Raw genomic sequence first — 23,127 nt, forward strand, 5'->3', positions numbered from 1 at the left:
AAAGAAATAAATAATAGACTGTAGATTATCTGAGCTGAAAGTATACACATCAAGAATCATGGTGCGTTTAAAAATACATGTATCTTCCCTTTACTGTATTGTATTTCAGTTTATTAAAGTCGTATTGACCACTAGTTATAATTCCAGGGACATTATACTACCTGTTGGCATGGAGTATTTGAGTATTTCAGTGGTTGTATTTGTATATGTTGTCATATAATATATTGGCGATTATATAACGAAGCAGGTTACTATTGGTTTCCATTAAGCTGAGATGCATCTTCACAAACACCATCAGCCCCCATGTTGTGCAGTGACAGTCTAGACATGTCTGGAAAAATGGGAAAGCAACCTATTCTATAATATGAGAATACTCAACCATACCTGCTCTATATGCAAGGTGTTGTATAGATTACATACTGTTGTATTGTTATTGATTTCTCGTAGGTAGAAATATATTGAGATATCTATCAATCATTTATATCTATCTATCTATCTCTTATCTATCTATCATCTATCTATCTATCTATCTATCTATCTATCTATCTATCTATCTATCTATCTATTATCTATCTATCTATCTATCTATCTATCTATCTATCTATCTATCTATCTATCTATGTATCTCCTATCTATCTTTTTTCTATTATCTATCTATTTATTTATTTATTTATTTATTTATTATCTATCTATCTATCTATCTATCTATCTATCTATCTATCTTTCTTTCTATTATCTACCTACCTACCTCATTGCCATCTATCTGTCTGCATACCTACCTATGTCTCTATCGTTTTTGGTGTGTAAATTTATTTCTTGGACAGCCTTTATGGCTTATTGCTGTGTACTACAATGGTATATTGCATGGTACTGTAGTGGGTAGTGTAGTCATCTTTGGTTCTGCTGGTGAAGGTTGTGCTGCAGGAAAATCAGAACAAAGAAAGTATTTCAGGCTTGTTTGTCAGACAGCTGGGAAAGGTATTTAGTGCTCCTCTGCACTGCGGCAGAACCCAGCAGCTGGCAGCAGCATCACAGGAAGCACAGGAAGTCCAGGAGAAAGGGAAGCTCCAATTCACACTGGTGGCGAGGAGGTGCAAGCTGCAATAAAGCACTTCACAAAGTAGACAAAGGAATTTACAGTTTTACTCACACTGCAAATCTCATGAAAGGGGTAATATGGGCAATAAGAAGAGTCAATACATCCCTTCCTACAGATGTCACTTACACACATCCTCCAATTACTTCCTTTCATCTTATTTTTGATTACCTTTTAACTACATCCAAGAGGAAGAGAACAGTATATACTACATAAACATTGGAAATAGATAGATAGATAGATAGATAGATAGGAGATAGATAGATAGATAGATAGATAGATAGGAGATAGATAGATAGATAGATAGATAGGAGATAGATAGATAGATAGGAGATAGATAGATAGATAGATAGATAGATAGATAGATAGATAGATAGATAGGAGATAGATAGATAGATAGATAGATAGGAGATAGATAGATAGATAGATAGATAGATAGATAGATAGATAGATAGATAGATTGGAGATACATGTGAGATAATGGATGGATGGATAATAGATAGATAGATAGATAGATAGATAGATAGTTAATTAAATGAATAAAACAGCTAGGAATGTAGAGAAGGTAGAGAGAAGAAACACACACACACACACACACACAAACACACACACACACACACACACACACATACACACACACACACACACACACCTTTGATACTAGATAGAGAGACTTTGGAAAATATGGATAGATAGATAGATAGATAGATAGATAGATAGATAGATAGATAGATAGGAGCTGATGGATGGAAGGAAGGAAGAAAGAAAGAAAGAAAGAAAGAAAGAAAGAAAGAAAGAATACAGCTAGAAAGGTAGAGAAGGAAGAGAGAAGAAGAAGAACAACACACACACACACACACACACACATCTTTGATACTAGATAGAGAGACTTTGGAAAAGATGGATAGATAGGAGATAGATAGAAAGATAGATAAATAAATAGATAGATAGATAGATAGATAGATGATAGATAGATGATATATAGATAGACACACAATAGATAGATGATTGATAGATAGATAGATAGATAGGAGATGGATAGATAGATAGATAGATAGATAGATAGATAGATAGATAGGAGATGGATAGATAGATAGATAGATAGATAGATAGATAGATAGATAGATAGATAGATAGATAATAGATAGATAGATACATTTTAAGACTTTAAACATTATGAATACATTACATGTATTTTTCTCAAACACCCCCAATCTGTATACTCACTGCATAGGTTTATGCAATGCCATTTATTTACTATGTGTTGGTTCTCCTGTGAGATGGATTAATGGATTACCAGGTTACTGTATATTGCATTTGCTGTTAATATGTTAATAAGTATCTAAAAGGAAGCACAAGGAAATGGATGGTTGGTTGGATCTATCTGATAGATAGATAGATAGGAGATAGATAGACATATACAGATGATTACAAAATATTGAACATTAATATATTACATTTAAAATAATACTAATGTGAAATAACAGGATTTTTCCACTGACTGAGATTCTAATTTTAAACAGATGGCAAATATTGCAAAATTAAATAAAATGAAAGAACACTAATACATATGGCTGAATCCTGGACTGGCCTGCACACCTTTGATGTATAATACACCAGCTGCCATTTGGGGGGCTTTTATTAGAAGGGAGTCATGTAGCTCATTATGGGGAAGGGGGTGTTGGGCAGGCATTTCTATACTGTATAGTGGAGGTCTCTGCTGCTCCCCATCTTCCTGCACCACAGTCACCAGAGAATAAAGCAGCAGTGTCAGAGCTGCAGGTGTGCAGCGCCCATTATAACAATGGCCACAGCAGCAGCAGCAGTTGCCCCAGTTGAGGCTTCCCTGGCTGGGCACAGGCATGGCATGCAGCATTTCTTTGTCAGATGCAGAGGACATATGGTTACTGATTTTTTTTTTTTTTGTCCAGTTTGGAGGCAACAGGAATTCTCATTGAAACAATTTTTCAATGGTGTGAACTGACCCTTAATGCTTATAGATTCGTAATGATGGGTACGATTTATTATTTCTGTTTTGGAGATAGATAAAGAAGAAGATGCGCCAACTCAAAATGGTGCAAGCTGTGTAATACACTTGGCGCATGGTGGCAGACATGTTGGAAACTATATTATTTCTTATGCCATCTCTTGGCTAACTTACTCTATACCAATATTTTGCAGGAAAATTATAATCCAAACCATAAATAAATCTGGTGCGTTATATGACTATACTTAGCTATGTCCCCTTTTCTACATGAGTCACCAAACTGTCTAGCAAGGAATAAAAGCTGTCTAAAACACATAACAAATCTGGGGCAAGGACAGGTTTTTCCCCTCCAAATTGCTAGAATTCTGGCACATTTTACTTAGTAAATTAGTACATTTCCCCCATTACATTTTGATTAATATGTTATATTTGTACATATTTTTTTCTCTCACCTTACAACTAAACCAAAGATGCAGCAAATTTAGCACAGAACCATATGCTGCGTCACAGACCCCCTCATTTTGCCTCTTGGTTGTTTTGCTCTTTTACACAATAATGTGTGCCAACATTTTGAAGAATTTAGAGTCTTTGATTCTAATCCCCCTTTCTGTATTCCATGCCCTTTATTCTAAACATTTTATTTTTTAACAACCATGTAAGGTGTAAAATGTGTCTAAAACACATAACAAAGTTCATTAATTAAATAAATAAATACTATTTTTCTGCCTAGTAAATCTTCCTATTTGTATAGAGAGAAAGTAAATAATATGGTGTAATAAAAACACGGATAAACTGGTGTAAAGGGGTTCAGCTAAATGTTTTTATCATTTTTCTTAAACAAACTTATACTATGCAACTGTGAATGCACCCTCAGGCAACTTTCACACTAAGAACTCTTTGTCCCCTTAGGCCTCTTTCCCACTGAGTAGACCAAGAAAAGTTCTTGGTACATTTCTGACATTGTACTACAATATTCCTTTTATGAAGAGAGAAAAAAATAAATACTAAGGCTTATTCTTCCTGACCATGGCACGAAAATGATCATGACTGAAGATTCATGAAGACTCATAAAGTGATGAACATTGGCTTCAGTTGTCTCATTCCAATGTTACATACTGTGCATACTGCAAACATGTGTATAGACTAGGGTCCATTGTGGATTGGCCTTAAGGCACAGATCACATTCTAGTTGTGTGTAGTTTTGTTTTATTATGGAGTTTAGAAAAGCTAAAAAGATCTGATTAGTTACTATGACCACAAAAAAATGTGTGATTCCTATGCATTGCACTTCTATATATAATATAGGGAACACAATCAAACACATTGCCTTGTGTATTCTATGGAGCCAGAGAAAGGGAGGCCCCAAAGATGATTGGTGCTGTAAACCCATCCTGAGCAGTTACCTTTAGGGTACGTTCACACTTACCGCATCCGCAGCTATTTTTCTGCTGCGGATCCGCAGCAGACCTGCAGCAGATTTCATTTGAATAACAGAACACAGCATCAAATCTGCACCATCAAATCTGATGCGGATCTGCTCCGGATCCTGTAGGTGTGAACGCACCCTTAGGGTGTGTTAACACGTACAGGATCCGCAGCAGATTTGATGCTGTGTTCAGTTATTTAGATGAAATCTGCTGCGGATCTGCTGCGGATCCCCAGCAGAAAATCCGCTGTGGATCCGGTTCGTGTGAACGTCCCTAAGGGTGCGTTCACACTTACAGGATCTGCAGCAGATCTGCAGCAGATTTGATGGCGCAGATTTGAAGTTGCAGATTCAATGCAAAGTAATTCTGGGCCGTCATATCTGCTGCAGATCTGCTGCATATTTAAATATGCGCCATCAAATCTGCTGCAGATCCTGTACATGTGAACGGACCCTAAAGGAAGAGGGACTGTGGCAAGAAAGAGGGATTGTAAAACACAAGGAGGGCCTCAATTCTCATTTTTTTTAACCCCTACTTTCCTAGACCAAGTAAGGGAACCTAGGGCCCTCCAGCTACAATTCTTGTTATCACTGGACAGCAGAAGATTTGGCTTTAGTTTTCCACAAATGATGGGAATTGTAGTTCTGTAACTTCTAGTGGCGGCAGGTCCCCTCCCCGGCTTATTTGCTCCAGACCCTTGTACGCATTTATTACTATGCACTATACACATGTTATATAAAAAAAAAACACAACCCTATAAAAAAAAATACATAACTTTAACAGATCTAAAAGTTACCTTCCACATAACTGAAGATGAAGTTCAGACACCATTACTGCAGTTATGGTAATGAAGACCATCTGAGCTATAGACCTGGCTTATAAGAAGATCACATTGCTGTATCCCCTGAGCTCTGAAGAGAACCATCAATCCCTAGGATGACATTAGGGAATGTTCAAAGTGTAACTCTGATCTCTGCAGTATCATAGATGTGTGTAAAATAACCAGGATTCCCTCTGCAGAACACCACTATCACTGAGGAATGTATATCAAGAATCCTGTAATAGTTTGCATACAATCCTCACTGGGTTATAGATGTCTGTCCTGACAGAGTAAAACAGAAACAGACTCCTCTCCTGTACACCAGGTGTTTGACTCCATGCCAGAAAGCAAGTATGTTCCTCCAGATCAAAGCTTCCATTTACACATGACCTTTACTTCTATTACTTCCCAACAACAATTCTATCTATCTATCTATCTATCTATCTATCTATCTATCTATCTATCTATCTTCTATATCTATTCTATTCCATGTATCTATCTTCTATCAATCAATCAATTATCTATCTATCTATCTATCTATCTATCTATCTATCTATCTCTATCTATTATCTATCTATCTATCTATCTATCTATCTCCTATCTATCTATCTATCTATCTATCTATCTATCTATCTATCTCCTATCTATCTATCTATCTATCTTCTATATCTATTCTATTCCATGTATCTATCTTCTATCAATCAATCAATTATCTATCTATCTATCTATCTCTATCTATTATCTATCTATCATCTATCTATCTATCTATCTATCTATCTATCTATCTATCTATCTATCTCCTATCTATCTATCTATCTATCTATCTATCTCCTATTTATCTATCTATCTATCTATCTATCTATCTATCTATTATCTATCTATCTATCTATCTATCTTTCTATCTATCTATCTATCTATCTATCTATCTATCTATCTATCTTCTATCTATCTATCTATCTATCTATCTATCTCCTATCTATCTATCTATCTATCTATCTATCTATCTATCTATCTCCACACCTTTAATGTTTTATAGTCCCTGCATATCTACTTCTATCTATTTGAGCCCCCCATGAATATATGTGGCACTGTGTGAATAGACAGAGACAGGTCTTCAGAGTTTGACCATGTGTCCACACAATGATTAAAAAAAATTGCACTCCAAATGGATAAAGTGAAGAAGAGACAAACCTTATTCAGCCACATGTGCAATCTTTCAGCCCTGTTCCATGGGGGCCTCTTTTAAGTTTTTTTAAAGGCTTCATGGAGCAAAGCAGAAACATTGAGCATATGGCTGAATGAAGTTTCAGGCTTTTCTTTGCTTAATCTGTTTGCAGTAAAGTAGATTTTTTTATTCTATCTATCTATCTATCTATCTATCTATCTATCTATCTATCTATCTATCTCCTATCTATCTATCTATCTATCTATCTATCTATCTATCTCCTATCTATCTATCTATCTATCTATCTATCTATGGTTTGTTATATAATCTCTCTTGTATTTACTGGCTAACCATCCATTACAGACTAACATCAACCCCTACAGAGACGATGGGGGTGGGGGGCAGAGGTAGCAGTTGCACTAGACTATAGTTCCTGGAGGTTCCAAGGCACCTTCGTCTCATCATAAGACACCAGACCAGTATTAGAAAACAGATTAAGAGGCCTTGTTATTCAGTTATAGATTATTTCACTGGGGCCTAGAAAGTTACGTCTCTAGACAGGGTTGTATTAACAGCTGCTGCTGCCCTAGGCACTAAACCTGAAGACGCCCCATCTTCACGCACCTATTGATGATTCCAGACCTGACCAATACCACCATACCCCCCACCCCCCGGGAAAAGACACCAGATTTACTGGCAAGTCTGAACGGGAGGAGGGAAACTGAAAAAATAAAAACAAAAAAATTAGTTTTTTCTGCCTCTCTGCTCCCTGGTGCTGCCCCCCTGCAAGGTGCTGCCCTAGGCACTGGATTCTTTCTAGATCTTTGGTATGCTGGTATAAGGTAAGCCATATGGAAAGGGAAAGGTGTCCATCCAGTCCAAGATGTGCCAAATCAAACATAAGGGGCGCTGCTATCTTCTGCACTCTACCTAGCTTTAAGCTATACAAATGGATGTATTATTTTCATAAATCTGTACTAGCTTAATGCAGTCTAAGGGCCCTATTACACCAAAAGATGTCTGACAGATTATCTGACAGATTTTTTCAGCCAAAGTCAGGAACGGACTATAAACAGAGAACAGGTCGTAAAGATAAGACTGAGAATTCTCCTCTTTTCAAATCCATTCCTGGCTTTGGCTGAAAAAATCTGTAAAATAATCTGTCAGACATCTTTTAATGTAATAGGGACCTAAGATGTACAGTATATCATGTAAACCCCAATAAAATCTAGCAACTTATGACTTGAAGGGGTATGCCGCACAAAAAAAAAATCAATCTATCTATCTATCTATCTATCTATCTATCTATCTATCTATCGAATGAACAAGTCTTCTAGTACTTTTCAGCTACTGTATGTCCTGCAGGAAGTGGTGTATTCTTTCCAGTCTGGAGAGCAGGAGATGTTTTCTATGGAGATTTGCTACCGTTCTGGACAGTTTCTGTCATGGACAGAGATGGCAGCAGAGAGCACTGTGTCAGAAGAATACACCACTTCCTGCAGGACATACAGCAACTCATAAGTACTAGAAGACTGGAGATTTTTTTCATAGAAGTAAATTAAAAATCTCTGTCATTTTCTGAAACCAGTTGATTTGAAATAATAATAATAAAAAAAATTGAGTACCCCTTTAAGTAATTTCATTTCTGCCTAAACCTGTTTCTAATTACAGAATAAATAACTGGTTCAATGTACAAACGAACATTAGACATATATCAACCGGTCAAAGTGTTAAAACCACTGCCTGGTGTAGAGAAGAACATTGATTACTGGGGCAATGGTGCCTAACAAGGTAGGATAGATGATGCAGAAAGTGAACAGTCCATTTTTAAAATTGATAAATTGAAAGCAGGAAAATTGGGCAAATGGGACTCTGACAAGGGCCATATTGTAAGTAAGTATCTTCCAATAGTGTTCCAAGGGGGATCAGATCCAGTGACAGAGTCATTATCACCCAAGGCATATTAATGTGTGTGCAGATAAAGAAAGATGGCTCATATGATCCAATCCCATAGAAGAACTGATGTAGCACCACTTACTGACAACTTTGCTACTGGTTATAAGTGTTGAGCAGACTTGCCACACTGCTTGGGTTTGGCAACTGTTCTCTGAACCTGAACTCTCAGCATTTGACTCCTGGTGGCTGGAGAAGTTGGATGCAGTCCTAGGGAGTCCTGGAAAACATGAATACATGAAGAGAACATGGACAAACCTATGCAGTTTGGAAACTCTGCTTAACACTACTGATTATGATAGAAAGAGGTCATACCAGACACTGAGTCATAGACTGTATTACAGCTTACTGTGTATGTGGCTGCATGGTCACCAACCAGACAGAGCTGGAACATGGACCAATGGAAGAAGATGCTCCAGTCTGATGAATCAGAAGGGGGGGGGGGGGGGGGGATATTACTTACCTGTGAAACAAATAGTACCAGGATACAGTCTGGGAAAAAGGACACAGGTCTTCATAGATAAGCCCATGCCTCAAAGGATTAGGGCTGTTTACGAAGCACAAGGGGACTGAGCCAATATTAGGCAGGTTGGCTTATTATTTGTATATTGTTATTCCTTTTTATTGATTCACAATAGACATTTATTATTACAATTTCTCAGTAAAAGAAGGCTGACAATTGGCTTCAACCATAGTTATGTTATAACATAGAGGAATCCTCAGCTCCAGTGAGTTGGTATTAAACTAAGTGATTGGTTACAGAATGGAAACCCAGTTGTATCAATGTGTGCCATGTGTTTAGAGAAGAATATAGAGAAGTGATCAAAGTGTTTAATATTTATGGAATTCAAGCACAGATTTTCAAAATTCCAAGTGAAAACAGCTGATTCCTTAGGGAAAATAAGGTATATGGCTCCTACTGAAATCAATAGGCGTAGTGTAATGGAAGACTGTACTAAGTCCTTTAGGCTCAATCTATGAGGCTCATATATGATGATGCTGCTGCTGCAACAACAACAACAACAGCAACAACAACAGCAACAGCTGTGCAATCTGTTGGCACTATAAAAATAAATATAATAATAATAATAATAATAATAATAATAATAATAATAATAATAATAATAATAATATTATTATCATCATCATTATCAGTAGCAACAACAACATATGAGCAGCCTCTGTCCTTATAGGATTCAATGGTCCAGATTTATCATTGTTGTATTTTCTTCCCTCAATTTTATCCAACTGTGTTTTATTTGTTACCAGATATGCTAGATTGGCTCACAAAATTGGAAATTGTGGCACACTAATAAAAAGTGGCGTATTGCACTCCAATTGGGTTTCAACCACCAAGAGAGAAATTCTAATACAAAGACCCACAGCAATGTCCCCAGCCCTCTGTGGCTCTGGCTGAAAACTTTTGCAGATAGAAGTTTATTAAATCAAGTGACTGTGGGGCCCCGCCCCTTTTTAATAAGCCCCACCCATCTATTAAATGTTGAGGCAAGCGGTATAAATGCCACAAATATTTGTGCACACAGAGTAAACATTTGATACATTCCCTCATTTACCTAAATCCGGGTGAATATGCAACAAATATAATCGGCAGTGAATTTCTAAAATCTGCTAGCTCACTATAACACCTATTGGACATGCACTGTCCTAAAAAGTGCATTTTGGAGGCATAGGAAGTACATGTGTCAGGTGCCCGGGCAAACAGGGGACCCAGACTCCCACCACCTGTTTGTGTTGTTTGGGAGCGTCAATGTTACCCAGTATGGTTCCCGTCACTTTATATAAAGGTGAATATATAGGCCTCAATTACTATTCTATACAGGGGCGTAACTACTACTATAGCAGCCATGGGGCCCACCGCATCAGGGGGCTCATCCCTGCAATACAATGGGCCTCCTGAGCTGTCATCCTACTACCCAGGGAGATGCCTAAGTACTGGGGGGTAGGATACTAGGGGAGATGTCTATTTTGGGGGACACTATGGTGGGTTACCAATGGAGATGCCTACCATGGGGGACTCTAGGAGAGATGTCTACCATGGGGGCACTATATACTGAGTGGATACAGGGGAGATGCCTAACATATGCTATCTACTGGGCAGAGGGCTAACAAACAGGGGGATTACCTACAGTGGGATGGGGGGAAGAGGGGGCCCAATCAAAAGTTTGCTATGGGGGCCAGCCCTTTCTAGCTACGCCCCTGATTCTATCCCTGTTTCCCCAATGACCCACTAAATATTTATTGTTGGCTCGGGATGATGTTGAAAGGTCACATTATTTTTCTTTATTTCATATTCAGTAGGTTACTGTGCTGACGAAGAGGTATAATAGTCTTCCCAGGATAACACCAACAAGTGCAATAGCTTATAACCTAAGGGTAGATGGGCATTATATGGCGTTTAGGGATTCAGACTGTTTGCATCACAGATCTGAGCTCTGAAGATGTCTCTGATTACAAGTATCAAAGCATTTTTGTCATTCAGAAAAATTTTGAACAAAGATTTGTCAAAACCTTTAATCGGGTGCTGTGAAATGGGCCCCAGTATAGGTCTATGGAGGCTGTTCTCCATCTACGATAAGAATTAGATGTTTTTAATAGATCTGTTATATTACATCATACATCAGCCCACACCCACAACCAAACCATCCAAATTACTCCTGAACAGTAGAGAATGCTTCCTTTGTTTATGTAGTGGGGTGGTTGGATGAATATTTTATCCTAAACCCTCTATAATAAACTTTACGACTAGAGTTCAGAAGATCCCTATAAAATCAGATGGAGAAAGAATTGTCCTCATCATGCTTGTAAATGTTAGTGGAGCATTGTGTAATCTATTGGGGAACTGCGACGGGAGCAGAACCCATGACTGTGGGGGAGATTTATCAAACATGGTGTAAAGTGAAACTGGCTCAGTTGCCCCTAGCAACCAATCAGATTCCACCTTTCATTCCTCACAGACTCTTTGGAAAATGAAAGGTGGAATCTGATTGGTTGCTAGGGGCAACTGAGCCAGTTTCACTTTACACCATGTTTGATAAATCTCCCCCTATGTGTTTTTAATGATAGATATAACTGCAAATATGAACTGTAATCGGATAGATAATATACCGCTATCAGGTCTCCATTTGTATAAAGGTTGGGGGAAGGTGATGGCACAATGACTCCCCTGGTTATCATGGAAAATCAGATGTGTCTTTTATCATATAGGTGCCTGGCATCTTAAAGGAGAAGTCCAGCAAAATTTTTTATTAAAGTATTGTATTGCCCCCCAAAAGTTATACAAATCACCAATATACACTTATAATGGGAAATGTACATAAATGTACATAAAGTGCAAAAAACATGGTGATGTCACGACCCGACTTCCAGCTGTGGTTGCTGGAGAGGATGATGGCAGGGGGATGCTCAGTGTCCCTCCAGTGCCCTGTGTCCCTCAGTGTCCCTCTGCCATCATCCTCTCCAGCAGCTACAGCCCGCACAGCTCTGGGAGTTGGGTCGTGACATCACCATTTTGTTGGGTCGTGACATCACCATTTTATCCAGGAAGTGAAGCCTTGATGCAGTAGTAAGTGCAGGGAAAAAGCACTTTATAAGTATTTCCCATAAAAAGTGTATATTGGGGATTTGTATAACTTTTGGGGGGCAATACAATACTTTAATAAAAAATTTTGCCGGACTTCTCCTTTAATACCAGATATCTTTTAGGTGCTGCCATCCTTGTCAAACCAGATTATTGCATGGATTAAAACCTTTGGGTGAGGGAACAATATACAGCACATATGGATCCAATGTACCCATCCAGCAGATACCTTACACCTCTACCTAGCAGATTCTAATAACTCAAGGTCTCATTCAGCCAACTGGGATGGGTCAGCAGCCTTAGTCATGCAGTTAGGTGAATGAAGCCTTGGGCTGCTTACCTTGTATTCTCATTTAGGGTAGTCAGATGCGCCAACCTTCAACTTTGCTCTAAGCTGGAATGTCAGAGAGAAACCACTGGATGGGGCCATACTTGTATTCACCACCACCATGATACACACCTGAAAACAGAGCACTCTACAGTGCAATGGCAGGTTTTCCAACAAAATAAGTGAAGAATATGATGTTGACTTCTCCTTTAAAGGCATAAAACTCAAAATGTCATACTTTTCAATGAATTAATAAAAATTGTAATTGTCCCAGTATGGTCCTTTCAGTGTTCTCAGGGACACATAAGTAATGCAGTAATACACATAGAAAGACCTAGCCTGTAAGACCCTACATGACCACTATGGCATAGGGTGAGCCCATGTGACTTTTTATGAGCCACATGACAGTTAAAGGAAGTCAATCACCAAGATCTGGTAGCCATGCCAAGCATTACTGTCCACAGCAATGAAACTTTTCATACCTGCACTTCTGTGGACAGGGAATGGTAAAAAAAAAAGTCAAGTAAAGATGAGCTGAAGTTCACGTGCCTTTGTTTTATGATGTAGTTCCCATATGTGCCCATAGGAAGGCGCTGTTGGACAAGTCTCTTGTATTCTGTGAATTAGTGTGTGACTTGCCCTTTGGATAACCTGAAAGGGGGGGGGGGGCAGGGAACACGTGATCTCAGCTAATGTCCTGTATTCATTATCTTTAAGACACATGCAAGACTCAGCCAAGTATTTTAATCTCTTAAGTATCAGTTAAACCGTTCAATGAAAATTGTAGGAGAGGCTTCTTCTTCTTCTTCTTCTTCTTCTTCTGCTTCTTCCTCCATCTACTGTACTGCCTTATAATGCAAAAATGTAGGTTCTAATTGTGTATGACAGCTGAAAATGCAGCTCTGCTGCTGACAAGAATTAATGTAGCAGTTAAATAATGCACCTGCTTTGCCTATTTGCAGAGTTGTCCTCAAACACGATGACATGCATTAATTCCCCATACCTTTCATAGGGAATAATACCCTTCATTTACTAAAGGAGAAGTAAAAGCTGCAACACTACTGAGACCAATGGACTTGGGATACAAAATAAATGGAATAAGATCTATAACTATAACATCTATGTCCTTCAATCACAGAGGAAGCCCTGTCTATGAATTATGTATATGTATGCAAACTCAAGGAGGCTACAAATAATTGATTGCTTTATAGAAGAGAAGACATATACATGGCCTTTCCTTTAAATCCTATTCATTAAAATGTTCCTTATTTATATTTACAAGCAAATGTATCGAATTAGTAATAATAATAATAATAATAATAATAATAATAATAATAATAATAATTATAGAAACTATACCTTAACAGTTTAAAATTATTAAGGATAAGGGGTATTTTTTATATCTATATGGGTATATACTAGATATATAATAGATATAGTATAGTATATACTAGATATACTACTGGTGTATATTTCCCTGGATCATAATTGAGATGCATTTTCAGCCTCACATATGGTGCTTCAGGATTGGGTGATAAATTGGGCTTCTTCTGCATCCTGGGGTCTCCTCCTTCACACTTGGCCTCCAAATAAATTCATTCTTGTGAAAACCTTGAGGAGAGAAAAAAAATCAGACTATTTAGTTTTATGACGTTACACCAGATTCTTCCCAGGCTCCAAAGTTCAAAGATCTTCTCACTACTACAAAGTTGTAAACAGTTTGTTGGCTTGTAAATTACAAGGGAGAGCAAAAGCACTAAATAAATATTGTAGTTTCCTTGGGGTATCGGCCATTTGCCACTTCTTTATTGACAACATTTCCCCTTTTAGGCTGAATTCTTCCTCAGATTGCTATCTTCATACCTGCATAAATTTAACAAAGAAAAAAAAATTATAGATAAAAAAAAACACCATATAAAGGCATAAACACCATATATTAATTTCTATATAAATATATAAAAAAAATATTTTTTTTCTACTTGTAAATATTTATAAATAAGGAATAGTTAGCAAAAATTATCTCTATCTATCTATCTATCTATCTATCTATATTTTTTCCATAGCTATCTACAATGTATGTCTTTCTATATCTATGTGTATAGTCATATCTTTCCATAGCTTTCTGTACCTCCCTGTAGCTTAGACTTGGCAGTGTCTGACCTGCACTGCAGTACAACTTTCACTTTTTAAATATTCCTTCTTTTATTTGGTGTTACTATTAGAGGCTTCTGGGAATCTCAATCTAGTGAATAGAAGTTTAAAGCTGATGGTTATTTATGGTTCCATTGAGATGAGTCGTGAGTGGCTGGATGGGAGCACGTGATTCCAATAAACTTTGTTTTATGGCTTGAGAGTTGACAAGCTAAAATATAATTCCCACCATAAATTAGTTTAACAGCATACAAGTGCAGATGCGTTGTGTTCCTGCATGTAGTAATAAGGATCAGTGTTTAGAAAGGATCATTCTGTCTGGATCTCCTAGCACTGGAGTCTTTCTATCTGCTGGATCCACTTTACAAGAAGAAGAAGAAGAAGAAAAAGAGGAAAAGAATAGAAAGTAAGTGATTCTCTATGTAATCTAGTGCTTGATGGGGGAGCAGAAGCAGGGGGCATACACGTGTTTGTGATGGTCATGCTTGACTTTACCATGAAATACATAACCCCCAATGGGGCAAGTTATGTTTTTGTGTCATATAGTGGTTTTACCTACAGGATCTATAGTCAGGTTTATATTAACTATGAACTTGAAGGTAATTTTATGAGACCAAACGAGTACAATGTGCATATGAAATGTAACTGCTTTATTGTATTCGTTTGTGTTCGTTTCTGTTTTTTTACCCAATGGCATTAACACTATGAATGTTGCACTAAAATCTTTTGTTTTGTCTGTTTTGCAACAGGTTACACACAATGGAACGACCTATGGGGTAAATATACGGCTCCCTTATTTATACTTCATCTATATTATATCAATGTCAATGAGAACTGTGTCTAGGATACAATGTATCAGTTTGATATTAGGCATCAATGTGATATAACTAGAAGGCATCAGTGACTTCTATTTGGGCATCATAGGATGTTGGGGTTTCTAGATGTGTGTATTAATTGACTTGGTAGTAATTGAAGATGTAAATGAGCTTGGTGCATTCTGGGATTTTTTTTATTATTATGATACCATATGGCTGGAATATTTACAGTATTAACTGGTAGTGATGCAATTATATTGAAGACTTTTTATTGATTCTGGAATTTTTCCAGATGTCTGTCTTGTTGGGTTTCGGATGGACTATAAGTCACTGCCTGTTGGTTTGTTGTACTGTATAGCACCTCCCACAGTTAGGAGTGATAAAATACAGTATGGGACAGATGCACAGCACGGATTTATGGGACTGGGTGATAACTTGTGTTTCATTAGATGCATACATGGTTATAATATATATATATATATATATATATATATATATATATATATATATATATATATATATATATATATATGCGCCTTTAGAGTGTGATCAATATTATCTGCGACTGTTTCATATTATCGCTCTATAGATTGGGTCAGATTGTTAGTAATGTCATAGACGTGAAACGATGTTATATATACACTGAATTTCCCCATGGTGGGACTATTGAAGGATTATCATATATAATATATATATATATATATATATATATATATATATATATATATATATATATATATATATATTTCTGGTCCTGTTTTTAACTAAACCTAAACTATAGATTTCCTATAAATATAGTAAAAATAATATAGGGAACTATAGCTGCACTATTCTGTTCTCACCTATGTATTATGTATGATGGTCATTTTGCCCCATCTGACTCTTGCATCTCATCTCTTCATCAGTGACAGGGAATGAATCTTATTATATAAAACATTGAATAATACAATTTTGTATGAATTAGGCCCCAGAAGAAAAAAAAAAAAAGCTTAGATCAAAAGCATCTCTATGGGCAGTGGAGCAGGAGGTGAATATTTAACGCTTTTGTTCATCAATAACACTGTGGCTTTGACCTGTCTGAGCAAGTCTTCCCATAAGGTGAAATGCAGGTCACCACGTCTAACTAATAGGAAAATGTCAGCACCATGATAAGCTTTTCTTTACTAAAAAACAAGGAGAAACACATCAAATTCTACAGACGTCTTGTGGGTTCTTGCATCAATATTTTATATTATAGATAATACATCTCTAGATGTAAAATAAAGAAGGTTTGGGCGAAGATACAGAATAACAGATAATCAATAGGATACGATGGGAGAAAGATAGATAGATAGATAGATAGATAGATAGATAGATAGATAGATAGATAGATAGGAGATGGATAGATAGATAGATAGATAGATAGATAGGAGATAGATAGATAGATAGGAGATAGATAGATAGATAGATAGATAGATAGATATTAGATAGATAGATAGATAGATAGATAGATAGATAGATAGATAGATGTTAGATAGATAGATAGATAAATAGAAGATATATTGATAGGAAATAGATAGATAGATAGATAGATAGATAGATAGATAGATAGATAGAAGATAGATAGGAGATAGATAGATAGATAGATAGATAGATAGATAGATAGATCATATCAGATAGATAGATAGATAGATAGAAGATAGATAGATAGATAGATAGATAGATAGAAGATAGATAGATAGATAGATAGATCATATCAGATAGATAGATAGATAGATAGATAGATAGATAGATAGATAGATAGATAGATATTAGATAGATAGATAGATAGATAGATAGATGATAAATAGAAGATAGATAGATAGAAGATAGATAGATAGATAATAAAATAGATAGATAGATAGGAGATAGATAGATAGATAGATAGATAGATGTTAGATAGATAGATAGATAGTAGATAGATAGATAGATAGATAGATAGATAGATCGATAGATAGATAGATAGATAGATGATAGATAGATAGATAGATAGATAGATAGATAGTACATAGATAGATAGATAGATAGATCGATAGATAGATAATAGATAGATAGGAGATATATAGAAGATAGATAGATATATACATAGATAGATAGAAGATAGATAGATATATAGATAGATAGTTAGATAATAAAATAGATAGATAGATAGATAGATAGATAGATAGTTAGATAATAAAATAGATAGATAGATAAATAGATAGATAGATTGATTGATAGATAGGACATAGATAGATAGATAATAAAATAGATTAAAATACCTGTATATAAACATTCTTGCTTCGATCTATCTGTTTACATCTAGTTAGATACACAGCGACACATACAGTGTATAGAATAATAATATATAATGTAAATATATATGTAAATGATATCAAACTACATCACAACAGACTATAAAACCTAAATATTTTACAAATAATAAATAAGTGCATGGAGTAGTTACCCTACAAGGATGATGGTGGGTTCATGTTTGGAGGCTCCATTTAAAGATGTTTTTTTGAGGATTTCTGCCTTATTGAAGAGGGGAGGACACTGAAGTTTGCACATGGGTCAGGAACAAATCGTGAACTTTTGTCCTCTGCTGTGTGACTGTCGAGCACTAAAAATAATGAAACTTTGGGATATGTTTGCTGATGGCCTCTGACCTGCTCTTCACCATAAACGCTACCACACTCATTTCTGGGCATAGTGCAAAGGGTGGCTGCTCACAAGTAACTTGACTGGTATGTAATGGAATATAATATAATATATAGTTGTATTATTGAAATATTGCAGAGCTGTCATACACTGATGCTGCATAGTAGTTGGATTTGGGCCAGTTCTGTAATTTGTTTTTTTCTTCTTCTTCTTGCATTCTGGATATATGGTATACTTTCTATGCTATATATGTACATTTTGGTATCAAATAGTTGTATTGTGTTCTTTCGGGGTTATCTTTGCTTATGTATTAGGTGAATACAAATATGTTTAGGAAATGTATTGGTGGCGACCTATGGGGACAACTCAAGTTTACCTGTAGCCTTAAGCAAAAATACAACATCCTGATAATCTGATGCTGATATGTGCTTCATAAAAACGCAACTCTACTGCATTGCTGCATCTGTGCATTTTGTTATATTTATAGTTTACATGGTATCTATGGTATCTAGGGGCGTCATTGTTTGACTTTCTTTTTTTTAATAATTGCTTTTATAAGATATTCAAAACTTTCTGATTAATTTGGGTCCTTAAGAGGTTTTAATCTCTTTTGCATGACACAATCATCATGTAAACTCCCTGTGTATAATAGGGGTCATTTTCATGGGAAGTATAGCGTCAGTTTACCTGGTTCTGAAAATTATAATTCATATATATATATATATATATATATATATATATATATATATATGCTCCTTCTTTGTTAGTTTATAAGAAGGTAAAAATAATGGACTCACTATAAACACACACAAGTAAATAGTATTTTTTTTTTTTTGCACGTGCCATTTTCTCCTTCCCCTCCTCATACCTGTCATCCTCCTTGTCATATAGGTGATTCACAGGTGACTCATATGAGAACACTGCCCTCCTAGGTATAAGGACTGTCTATACGTTGTCTATATGTACCCTGTAGAACCGAATTTGTGTGGTGTTTACATAGTCACAGATTCGATTCTAGGGGAATATATGGTCGATGCAAAAACTTCGAATCCACCTAGAATAGTTCATATAATATGTCAATCATTTTAGAATACTGGATAGATATTCATCTCCATCTATTTATTTTCCATTCAGTCTATAGTTATAGTTGTTTGTGATGAGATGCATCCTTTGTCATATACACTATCACGTGATATATATATATATATATATATATATATATATATATATATATATATATATATAGTATTTTTCCCATATTACACACACACACATATATATTTATTTTTCATCCTATCATATAAGTAATATACAGTAACTATCTCATTCTATAGACACAAAAGTATCAAATATACCATTCACCCTTTATTATATATTCACTTTATTATATATATTCTAGCCCCTATTAAATGCTATATATATATATATATATATATATATATATATATATATATCTCATCCTATGCATGTTTGCTTTTCTATTCATCTGCATGATGTATATTTTTTGTCTCTTGCATCACTGAAGCTCCATTGATTTATTGTAGACGGATTTATGCTCCAATTCTTTCATATAAAAGTTTAAACTTCAACATAAAATTATATTTTGGGGGAATTTTTGTAAATATGAAATAATGGTCTCTTGTTTTATTGCTCCCTGTGAAAAGTAAACCACAAGTTACTGATTATCTAATTTATTTTCAACCTGACTAGATTCTGGTAACTTTTAGATGACCCCTTGAAAGACAAAGGCAAGACAGGTCTATTGTACATATTATAGAGCCCCTGATGTCCCCCTGACAACATAAGAGCTCTCTCTTTCTCCCTCCTCACATTAGATCCCAGCAATAACTACACAGACCTTTATCTCTTTTAAAATCTAACGTTTTGGCAATCATTCTCTTAAAAAATATGAATTATTATTATTAAATATTTTTTTAAATTATTATTCAATAGGTACTCTATACAATTCAATTAGAGGGATGAGGGGAGAATGTCTTGTATTATAACATGCAATGTGTGATTAAGAACAGGAGAGGGGATGGAATGTTCATAATGATCCAATTAAATCAATATTATTTTGTTATTTTCTGAAAATTATGAGCTACAATTAAAATCCAGTGATAAAGTTCCTGCCCTGTGATTGGCTGGCCTGGTCACATGGCCCCCTAACTTTATTCAGTTGACAGCAAGTAGGAGGGCTCTATGGAGGCAAGAAAAAAAAGACAAGAGCAGAAAAATTAGTATTTTCTATCCTGTGAAATTAATGGCCATGAGTTCTTATATGGTAAACTCTAAGTATGTGGATCCTAAATTCCCTCCATGCGAGGAGTATGTGCAGAGCAGCTACCTAGCAGAGCAAGCCCCTGATTTCTACAGCTCCCAGCAGGGCTCTGACTATCACCAGCATCCAGCTATCTACACCTCCCGGCCAAACTACAGCGACGAGTCCTCCTTCAGCTGTAGCCACCATGCACAAGGCTCTTCTGCACTGCAGCCCCGGGGTCACCATGGACAGGAGTCCCAGAGCCCTTACCCTGCTCCTGAAGACCCCTGCCCAGATCCTACCCCGGTCTCCAGACCCTGCAACCCACAGCAGCACCCTAAAAATGGAAGTCTTTCCAAGCAGCCTGCAGTAGTGTACCCCTGGATGAAGAAAGTCCATTGCAACTCAGGTAAGCAGTAACTTACTCCTATTACTGAGTCGAATTCGAGGAAACCAGGACTAGGAAGCTGCTGAAATTTTTATTTATGGCCATTTAAGCCTAGGAAGCCATTACACTCATCATAAATTTTTATGGTTGAGGGAATAGGCCATGTGGCTTTGTTGTTTCTGCTGGGGAGCAAACTTCATCCTCAAAGTGTGTGCATGTGTTAGGCAAAGTAGTAGTGATATATGTGTGTGTGTGTGTGTGTGTGTGTGCATACATATACTGTATATATATCTGTATATATATATATATACACACACACACACATATATATATATATATATATATATATATATATATATATATATATATGTATATATACACATGCATACACACGCACATATATATATAAACACACACACACACACAAACATATATATACATGCATACACACACATATATATGTATATATACACATGCACACACACACACAAACACACACATATATATATTCTTTCTGTATAATTGCACACAATGTTTACATCGTCTATATATCTGCATGTTGTGACTCATTGTAGTATATATGATGATTATAGATCTCATGGAATATACTTTCGTTGCTTTGTTTCAGTCAACCCAAATTACACAGGAGGGGAACCCAAGCGCTCCAGGACTGCATACACCAGGCAGCAAGTTCTGGAACTGGAGAAAGAATTCCATTTTAACAGGTATCTGACGAGACGTCGCAGGATAGAGATCGCCCACAGTCTGTGCCTCTCTGAGCGCCAGATAAAAATCTGGTTCCAGAACAGGAGGATGAAATGGAAGAAAGACCACAAGTTGCCCAATACAAAGGGGAGATCTTCATCTGCTTCTTCTCAGCACATACAAACTCTTAAGGAGCATCAGACTGACCTCACCTCTTTATAGGATGCAGATCATTATTTTTTTTTACTTTTTATTGTTATTTTTATTTTTGAGCTGTAATTCCATAAGATATTCCCAGGACTTCCTATGTGCAGCAGTGTAAACCTATACGAGGACTGGAAGGCTCACATCTCCTCTGTAGAAATTCTGAACATCATAAACTGTGAGGACATGTTTCTTTTTTTTTGTTTCACCAAGAGGAACCAACAATGAGATCTATGGAAAATTGTTAGGTAAAAAAAAAAAAAAAAATCTGTCTGTATGTTCTGTCTGATAGCACAGGGCAGTATTGGGTTAACAAGGAAATGGGAGAGATAAAACATAAATGTGGGGACCATATGGGGGAAAGCTCTGCCATGATTTCGTTTGTTTCTTCTTTGTTACTGCCAGTATTATGAATCACACGATACCAAAATACAGGAAAAAATATTATTATGAAATAAACGGGTTATTTTATTTGTAAAGTGTATTCACTTATTTATTTAAAGGGGAACTGTTCTAATTAAAACACAAGAAAAATATTCCTTAAAAAAAAATTTATACAACCACAAAGCCAAATACTGTATACACAAAGGAGAATTGTTCTCATGTATAGTGTGGAGGGAGAAGGCTCGCTCTGACTATTCTATATATTTATGGCTGGCTTTAGAATGAGATACCTAATTGAAGGTAAATATTCAAGTAGGAGTTTTAGTTTGTAGACGACAAAGTCCTTTTTTGGTTTTTAAATAAATGAGAGAAAATTTGATAAATGTGATATTTTTATGGGGAAAAAAAATTCCACAGGAAAAAAAAAATCAAATAAAAAATGGTCATAGTAAAAACTGTACAGTCACATGTAGCATATTCTGTTTTATTTGTATTACTTTCTGTAGCGATATAAACTGATAATGAATAAAAAAAAAACCCTCTTCTATAATTCACATTGGAGAATGAGTCTTCCTTCAGGTAGAACGTTCAGGTTCGTCCATTGTACAATATATATCCTTTATGCTATCATGTTTTTTTTTAGGCAACAATTTTATGTGGGGAATAAAAAAAATATATTTATAAAATTTGGGAAAATAATATTCACCTGAACAAGTAGCAGAAGAAGAAATACGGTAGATTTTTAGCCTTTTTCTCATGGTGAGCATAATAGCAGATTTTTTATTTATTTTTATTCATCTATTTATTTTTATTGTGAATCAATCTAGAATATTGAAAACGTGTTTAGATGTTAGATTATAACCGAAAATAGTGAGAGTTTGACACTTATCCCAGCATTTTGTGACCATCACAGTCTTTTGGTTTAAAAGAAAAACCCAGTAGCTGTATATATAACATATAAATAAAGGCACAAGACAGGAAACTGATTGTACATGGGGTATGTGAGGAATCCTTATCTGGGTCATATAGTATTTGCTCTTACATCTGTGAAACACTGACAGGAAGATATGGGGGGAATTCTTTGTTTGCTCCTAAAGCTGGAGATCTGGGATCTCTGATAGCTACAGATAATATTAGAGATGCCTCATCCATGTATTAGAGGAGCATTATTGTCCCTATGACAGA

The 23,127-nt window shown here is 36.0% G+C and overlaps 2 protein-coding genes across 3 annotated transcripts in view; both read left to right on the forward strand.

Moving 5' to 3' along the window:
- HOXD3 (homeobox D3) overlaps positions 1–23,127 on the forward strand; it is a 38,676-nt gene that overhangs the window by 830 nt on the left and 14,719 nt on the right. The window contains exons 1-2 of one of the 2 annotated variants that reach the window (XM_069985170.1): positions 14,883–14,931; positions 15,275–15,301. The gene's annotated coding sequence lies outside the window, so the exon portion shown is untranslated. Of the gene's footprint in view, positions 1–14,882; positions 14,932–15,274; positions 15,302–23,127 lie in introns of those variants that run through there. The other variant, XM_069985169.1, reaches the window with a different exon arrangement.
- On the forward strand, positions 20,247–22,055 carry HOXD4 (homeobox D4). Its single transcript, XM_069985168.1, has 2 exons — positions 20,247–20,670; positions 21,278–22,055. The coding sequence occupies exons 1-2, from the start codon at positions 20,262–20,264 to the stop codon at positions 21,574–21,576; spliced, it is 708 nt and encodes a 235-aa protein (XP_069841269.1). The 5' UTR covers positions 20,247–20,261; the 3' UTR covers positions 21,577–22,055.

Source organism: Dendropsophus ebraccatus, chromosome 9, assembly GCF_027789765.1.
Source record: "Dendropsophus ebraccatus isolate aDenEbr1 chromosome 9, aDenEbr1.pat, whole genome shotgun sequence".
Lineage (NCBI taxonomy): Eukaryota > Metazoa > Chordata > Amphibia > Anura > Hylidae > Dendropsophus > Dendropsophus ebraccatus.

What these genes read in the sequence shown, in the direction of transcription:
- HOXD4 (XM_069985168.1), top strand. Translation starts at nt 20,262, where the DNA reads ATGGCCATGAGTTCTTATATGGTAAACTCTAAGTATGTGGATCCTAAA. An exon ending in GAAAGTCCATTGCAACTCAG is followed by an intron (nt 20,671 to 21,277) that starts GTAAGCAGTAAC and finishes GCTTTGTTTCAG; the next exon opens with TCAACCCAAATTACACAGGA.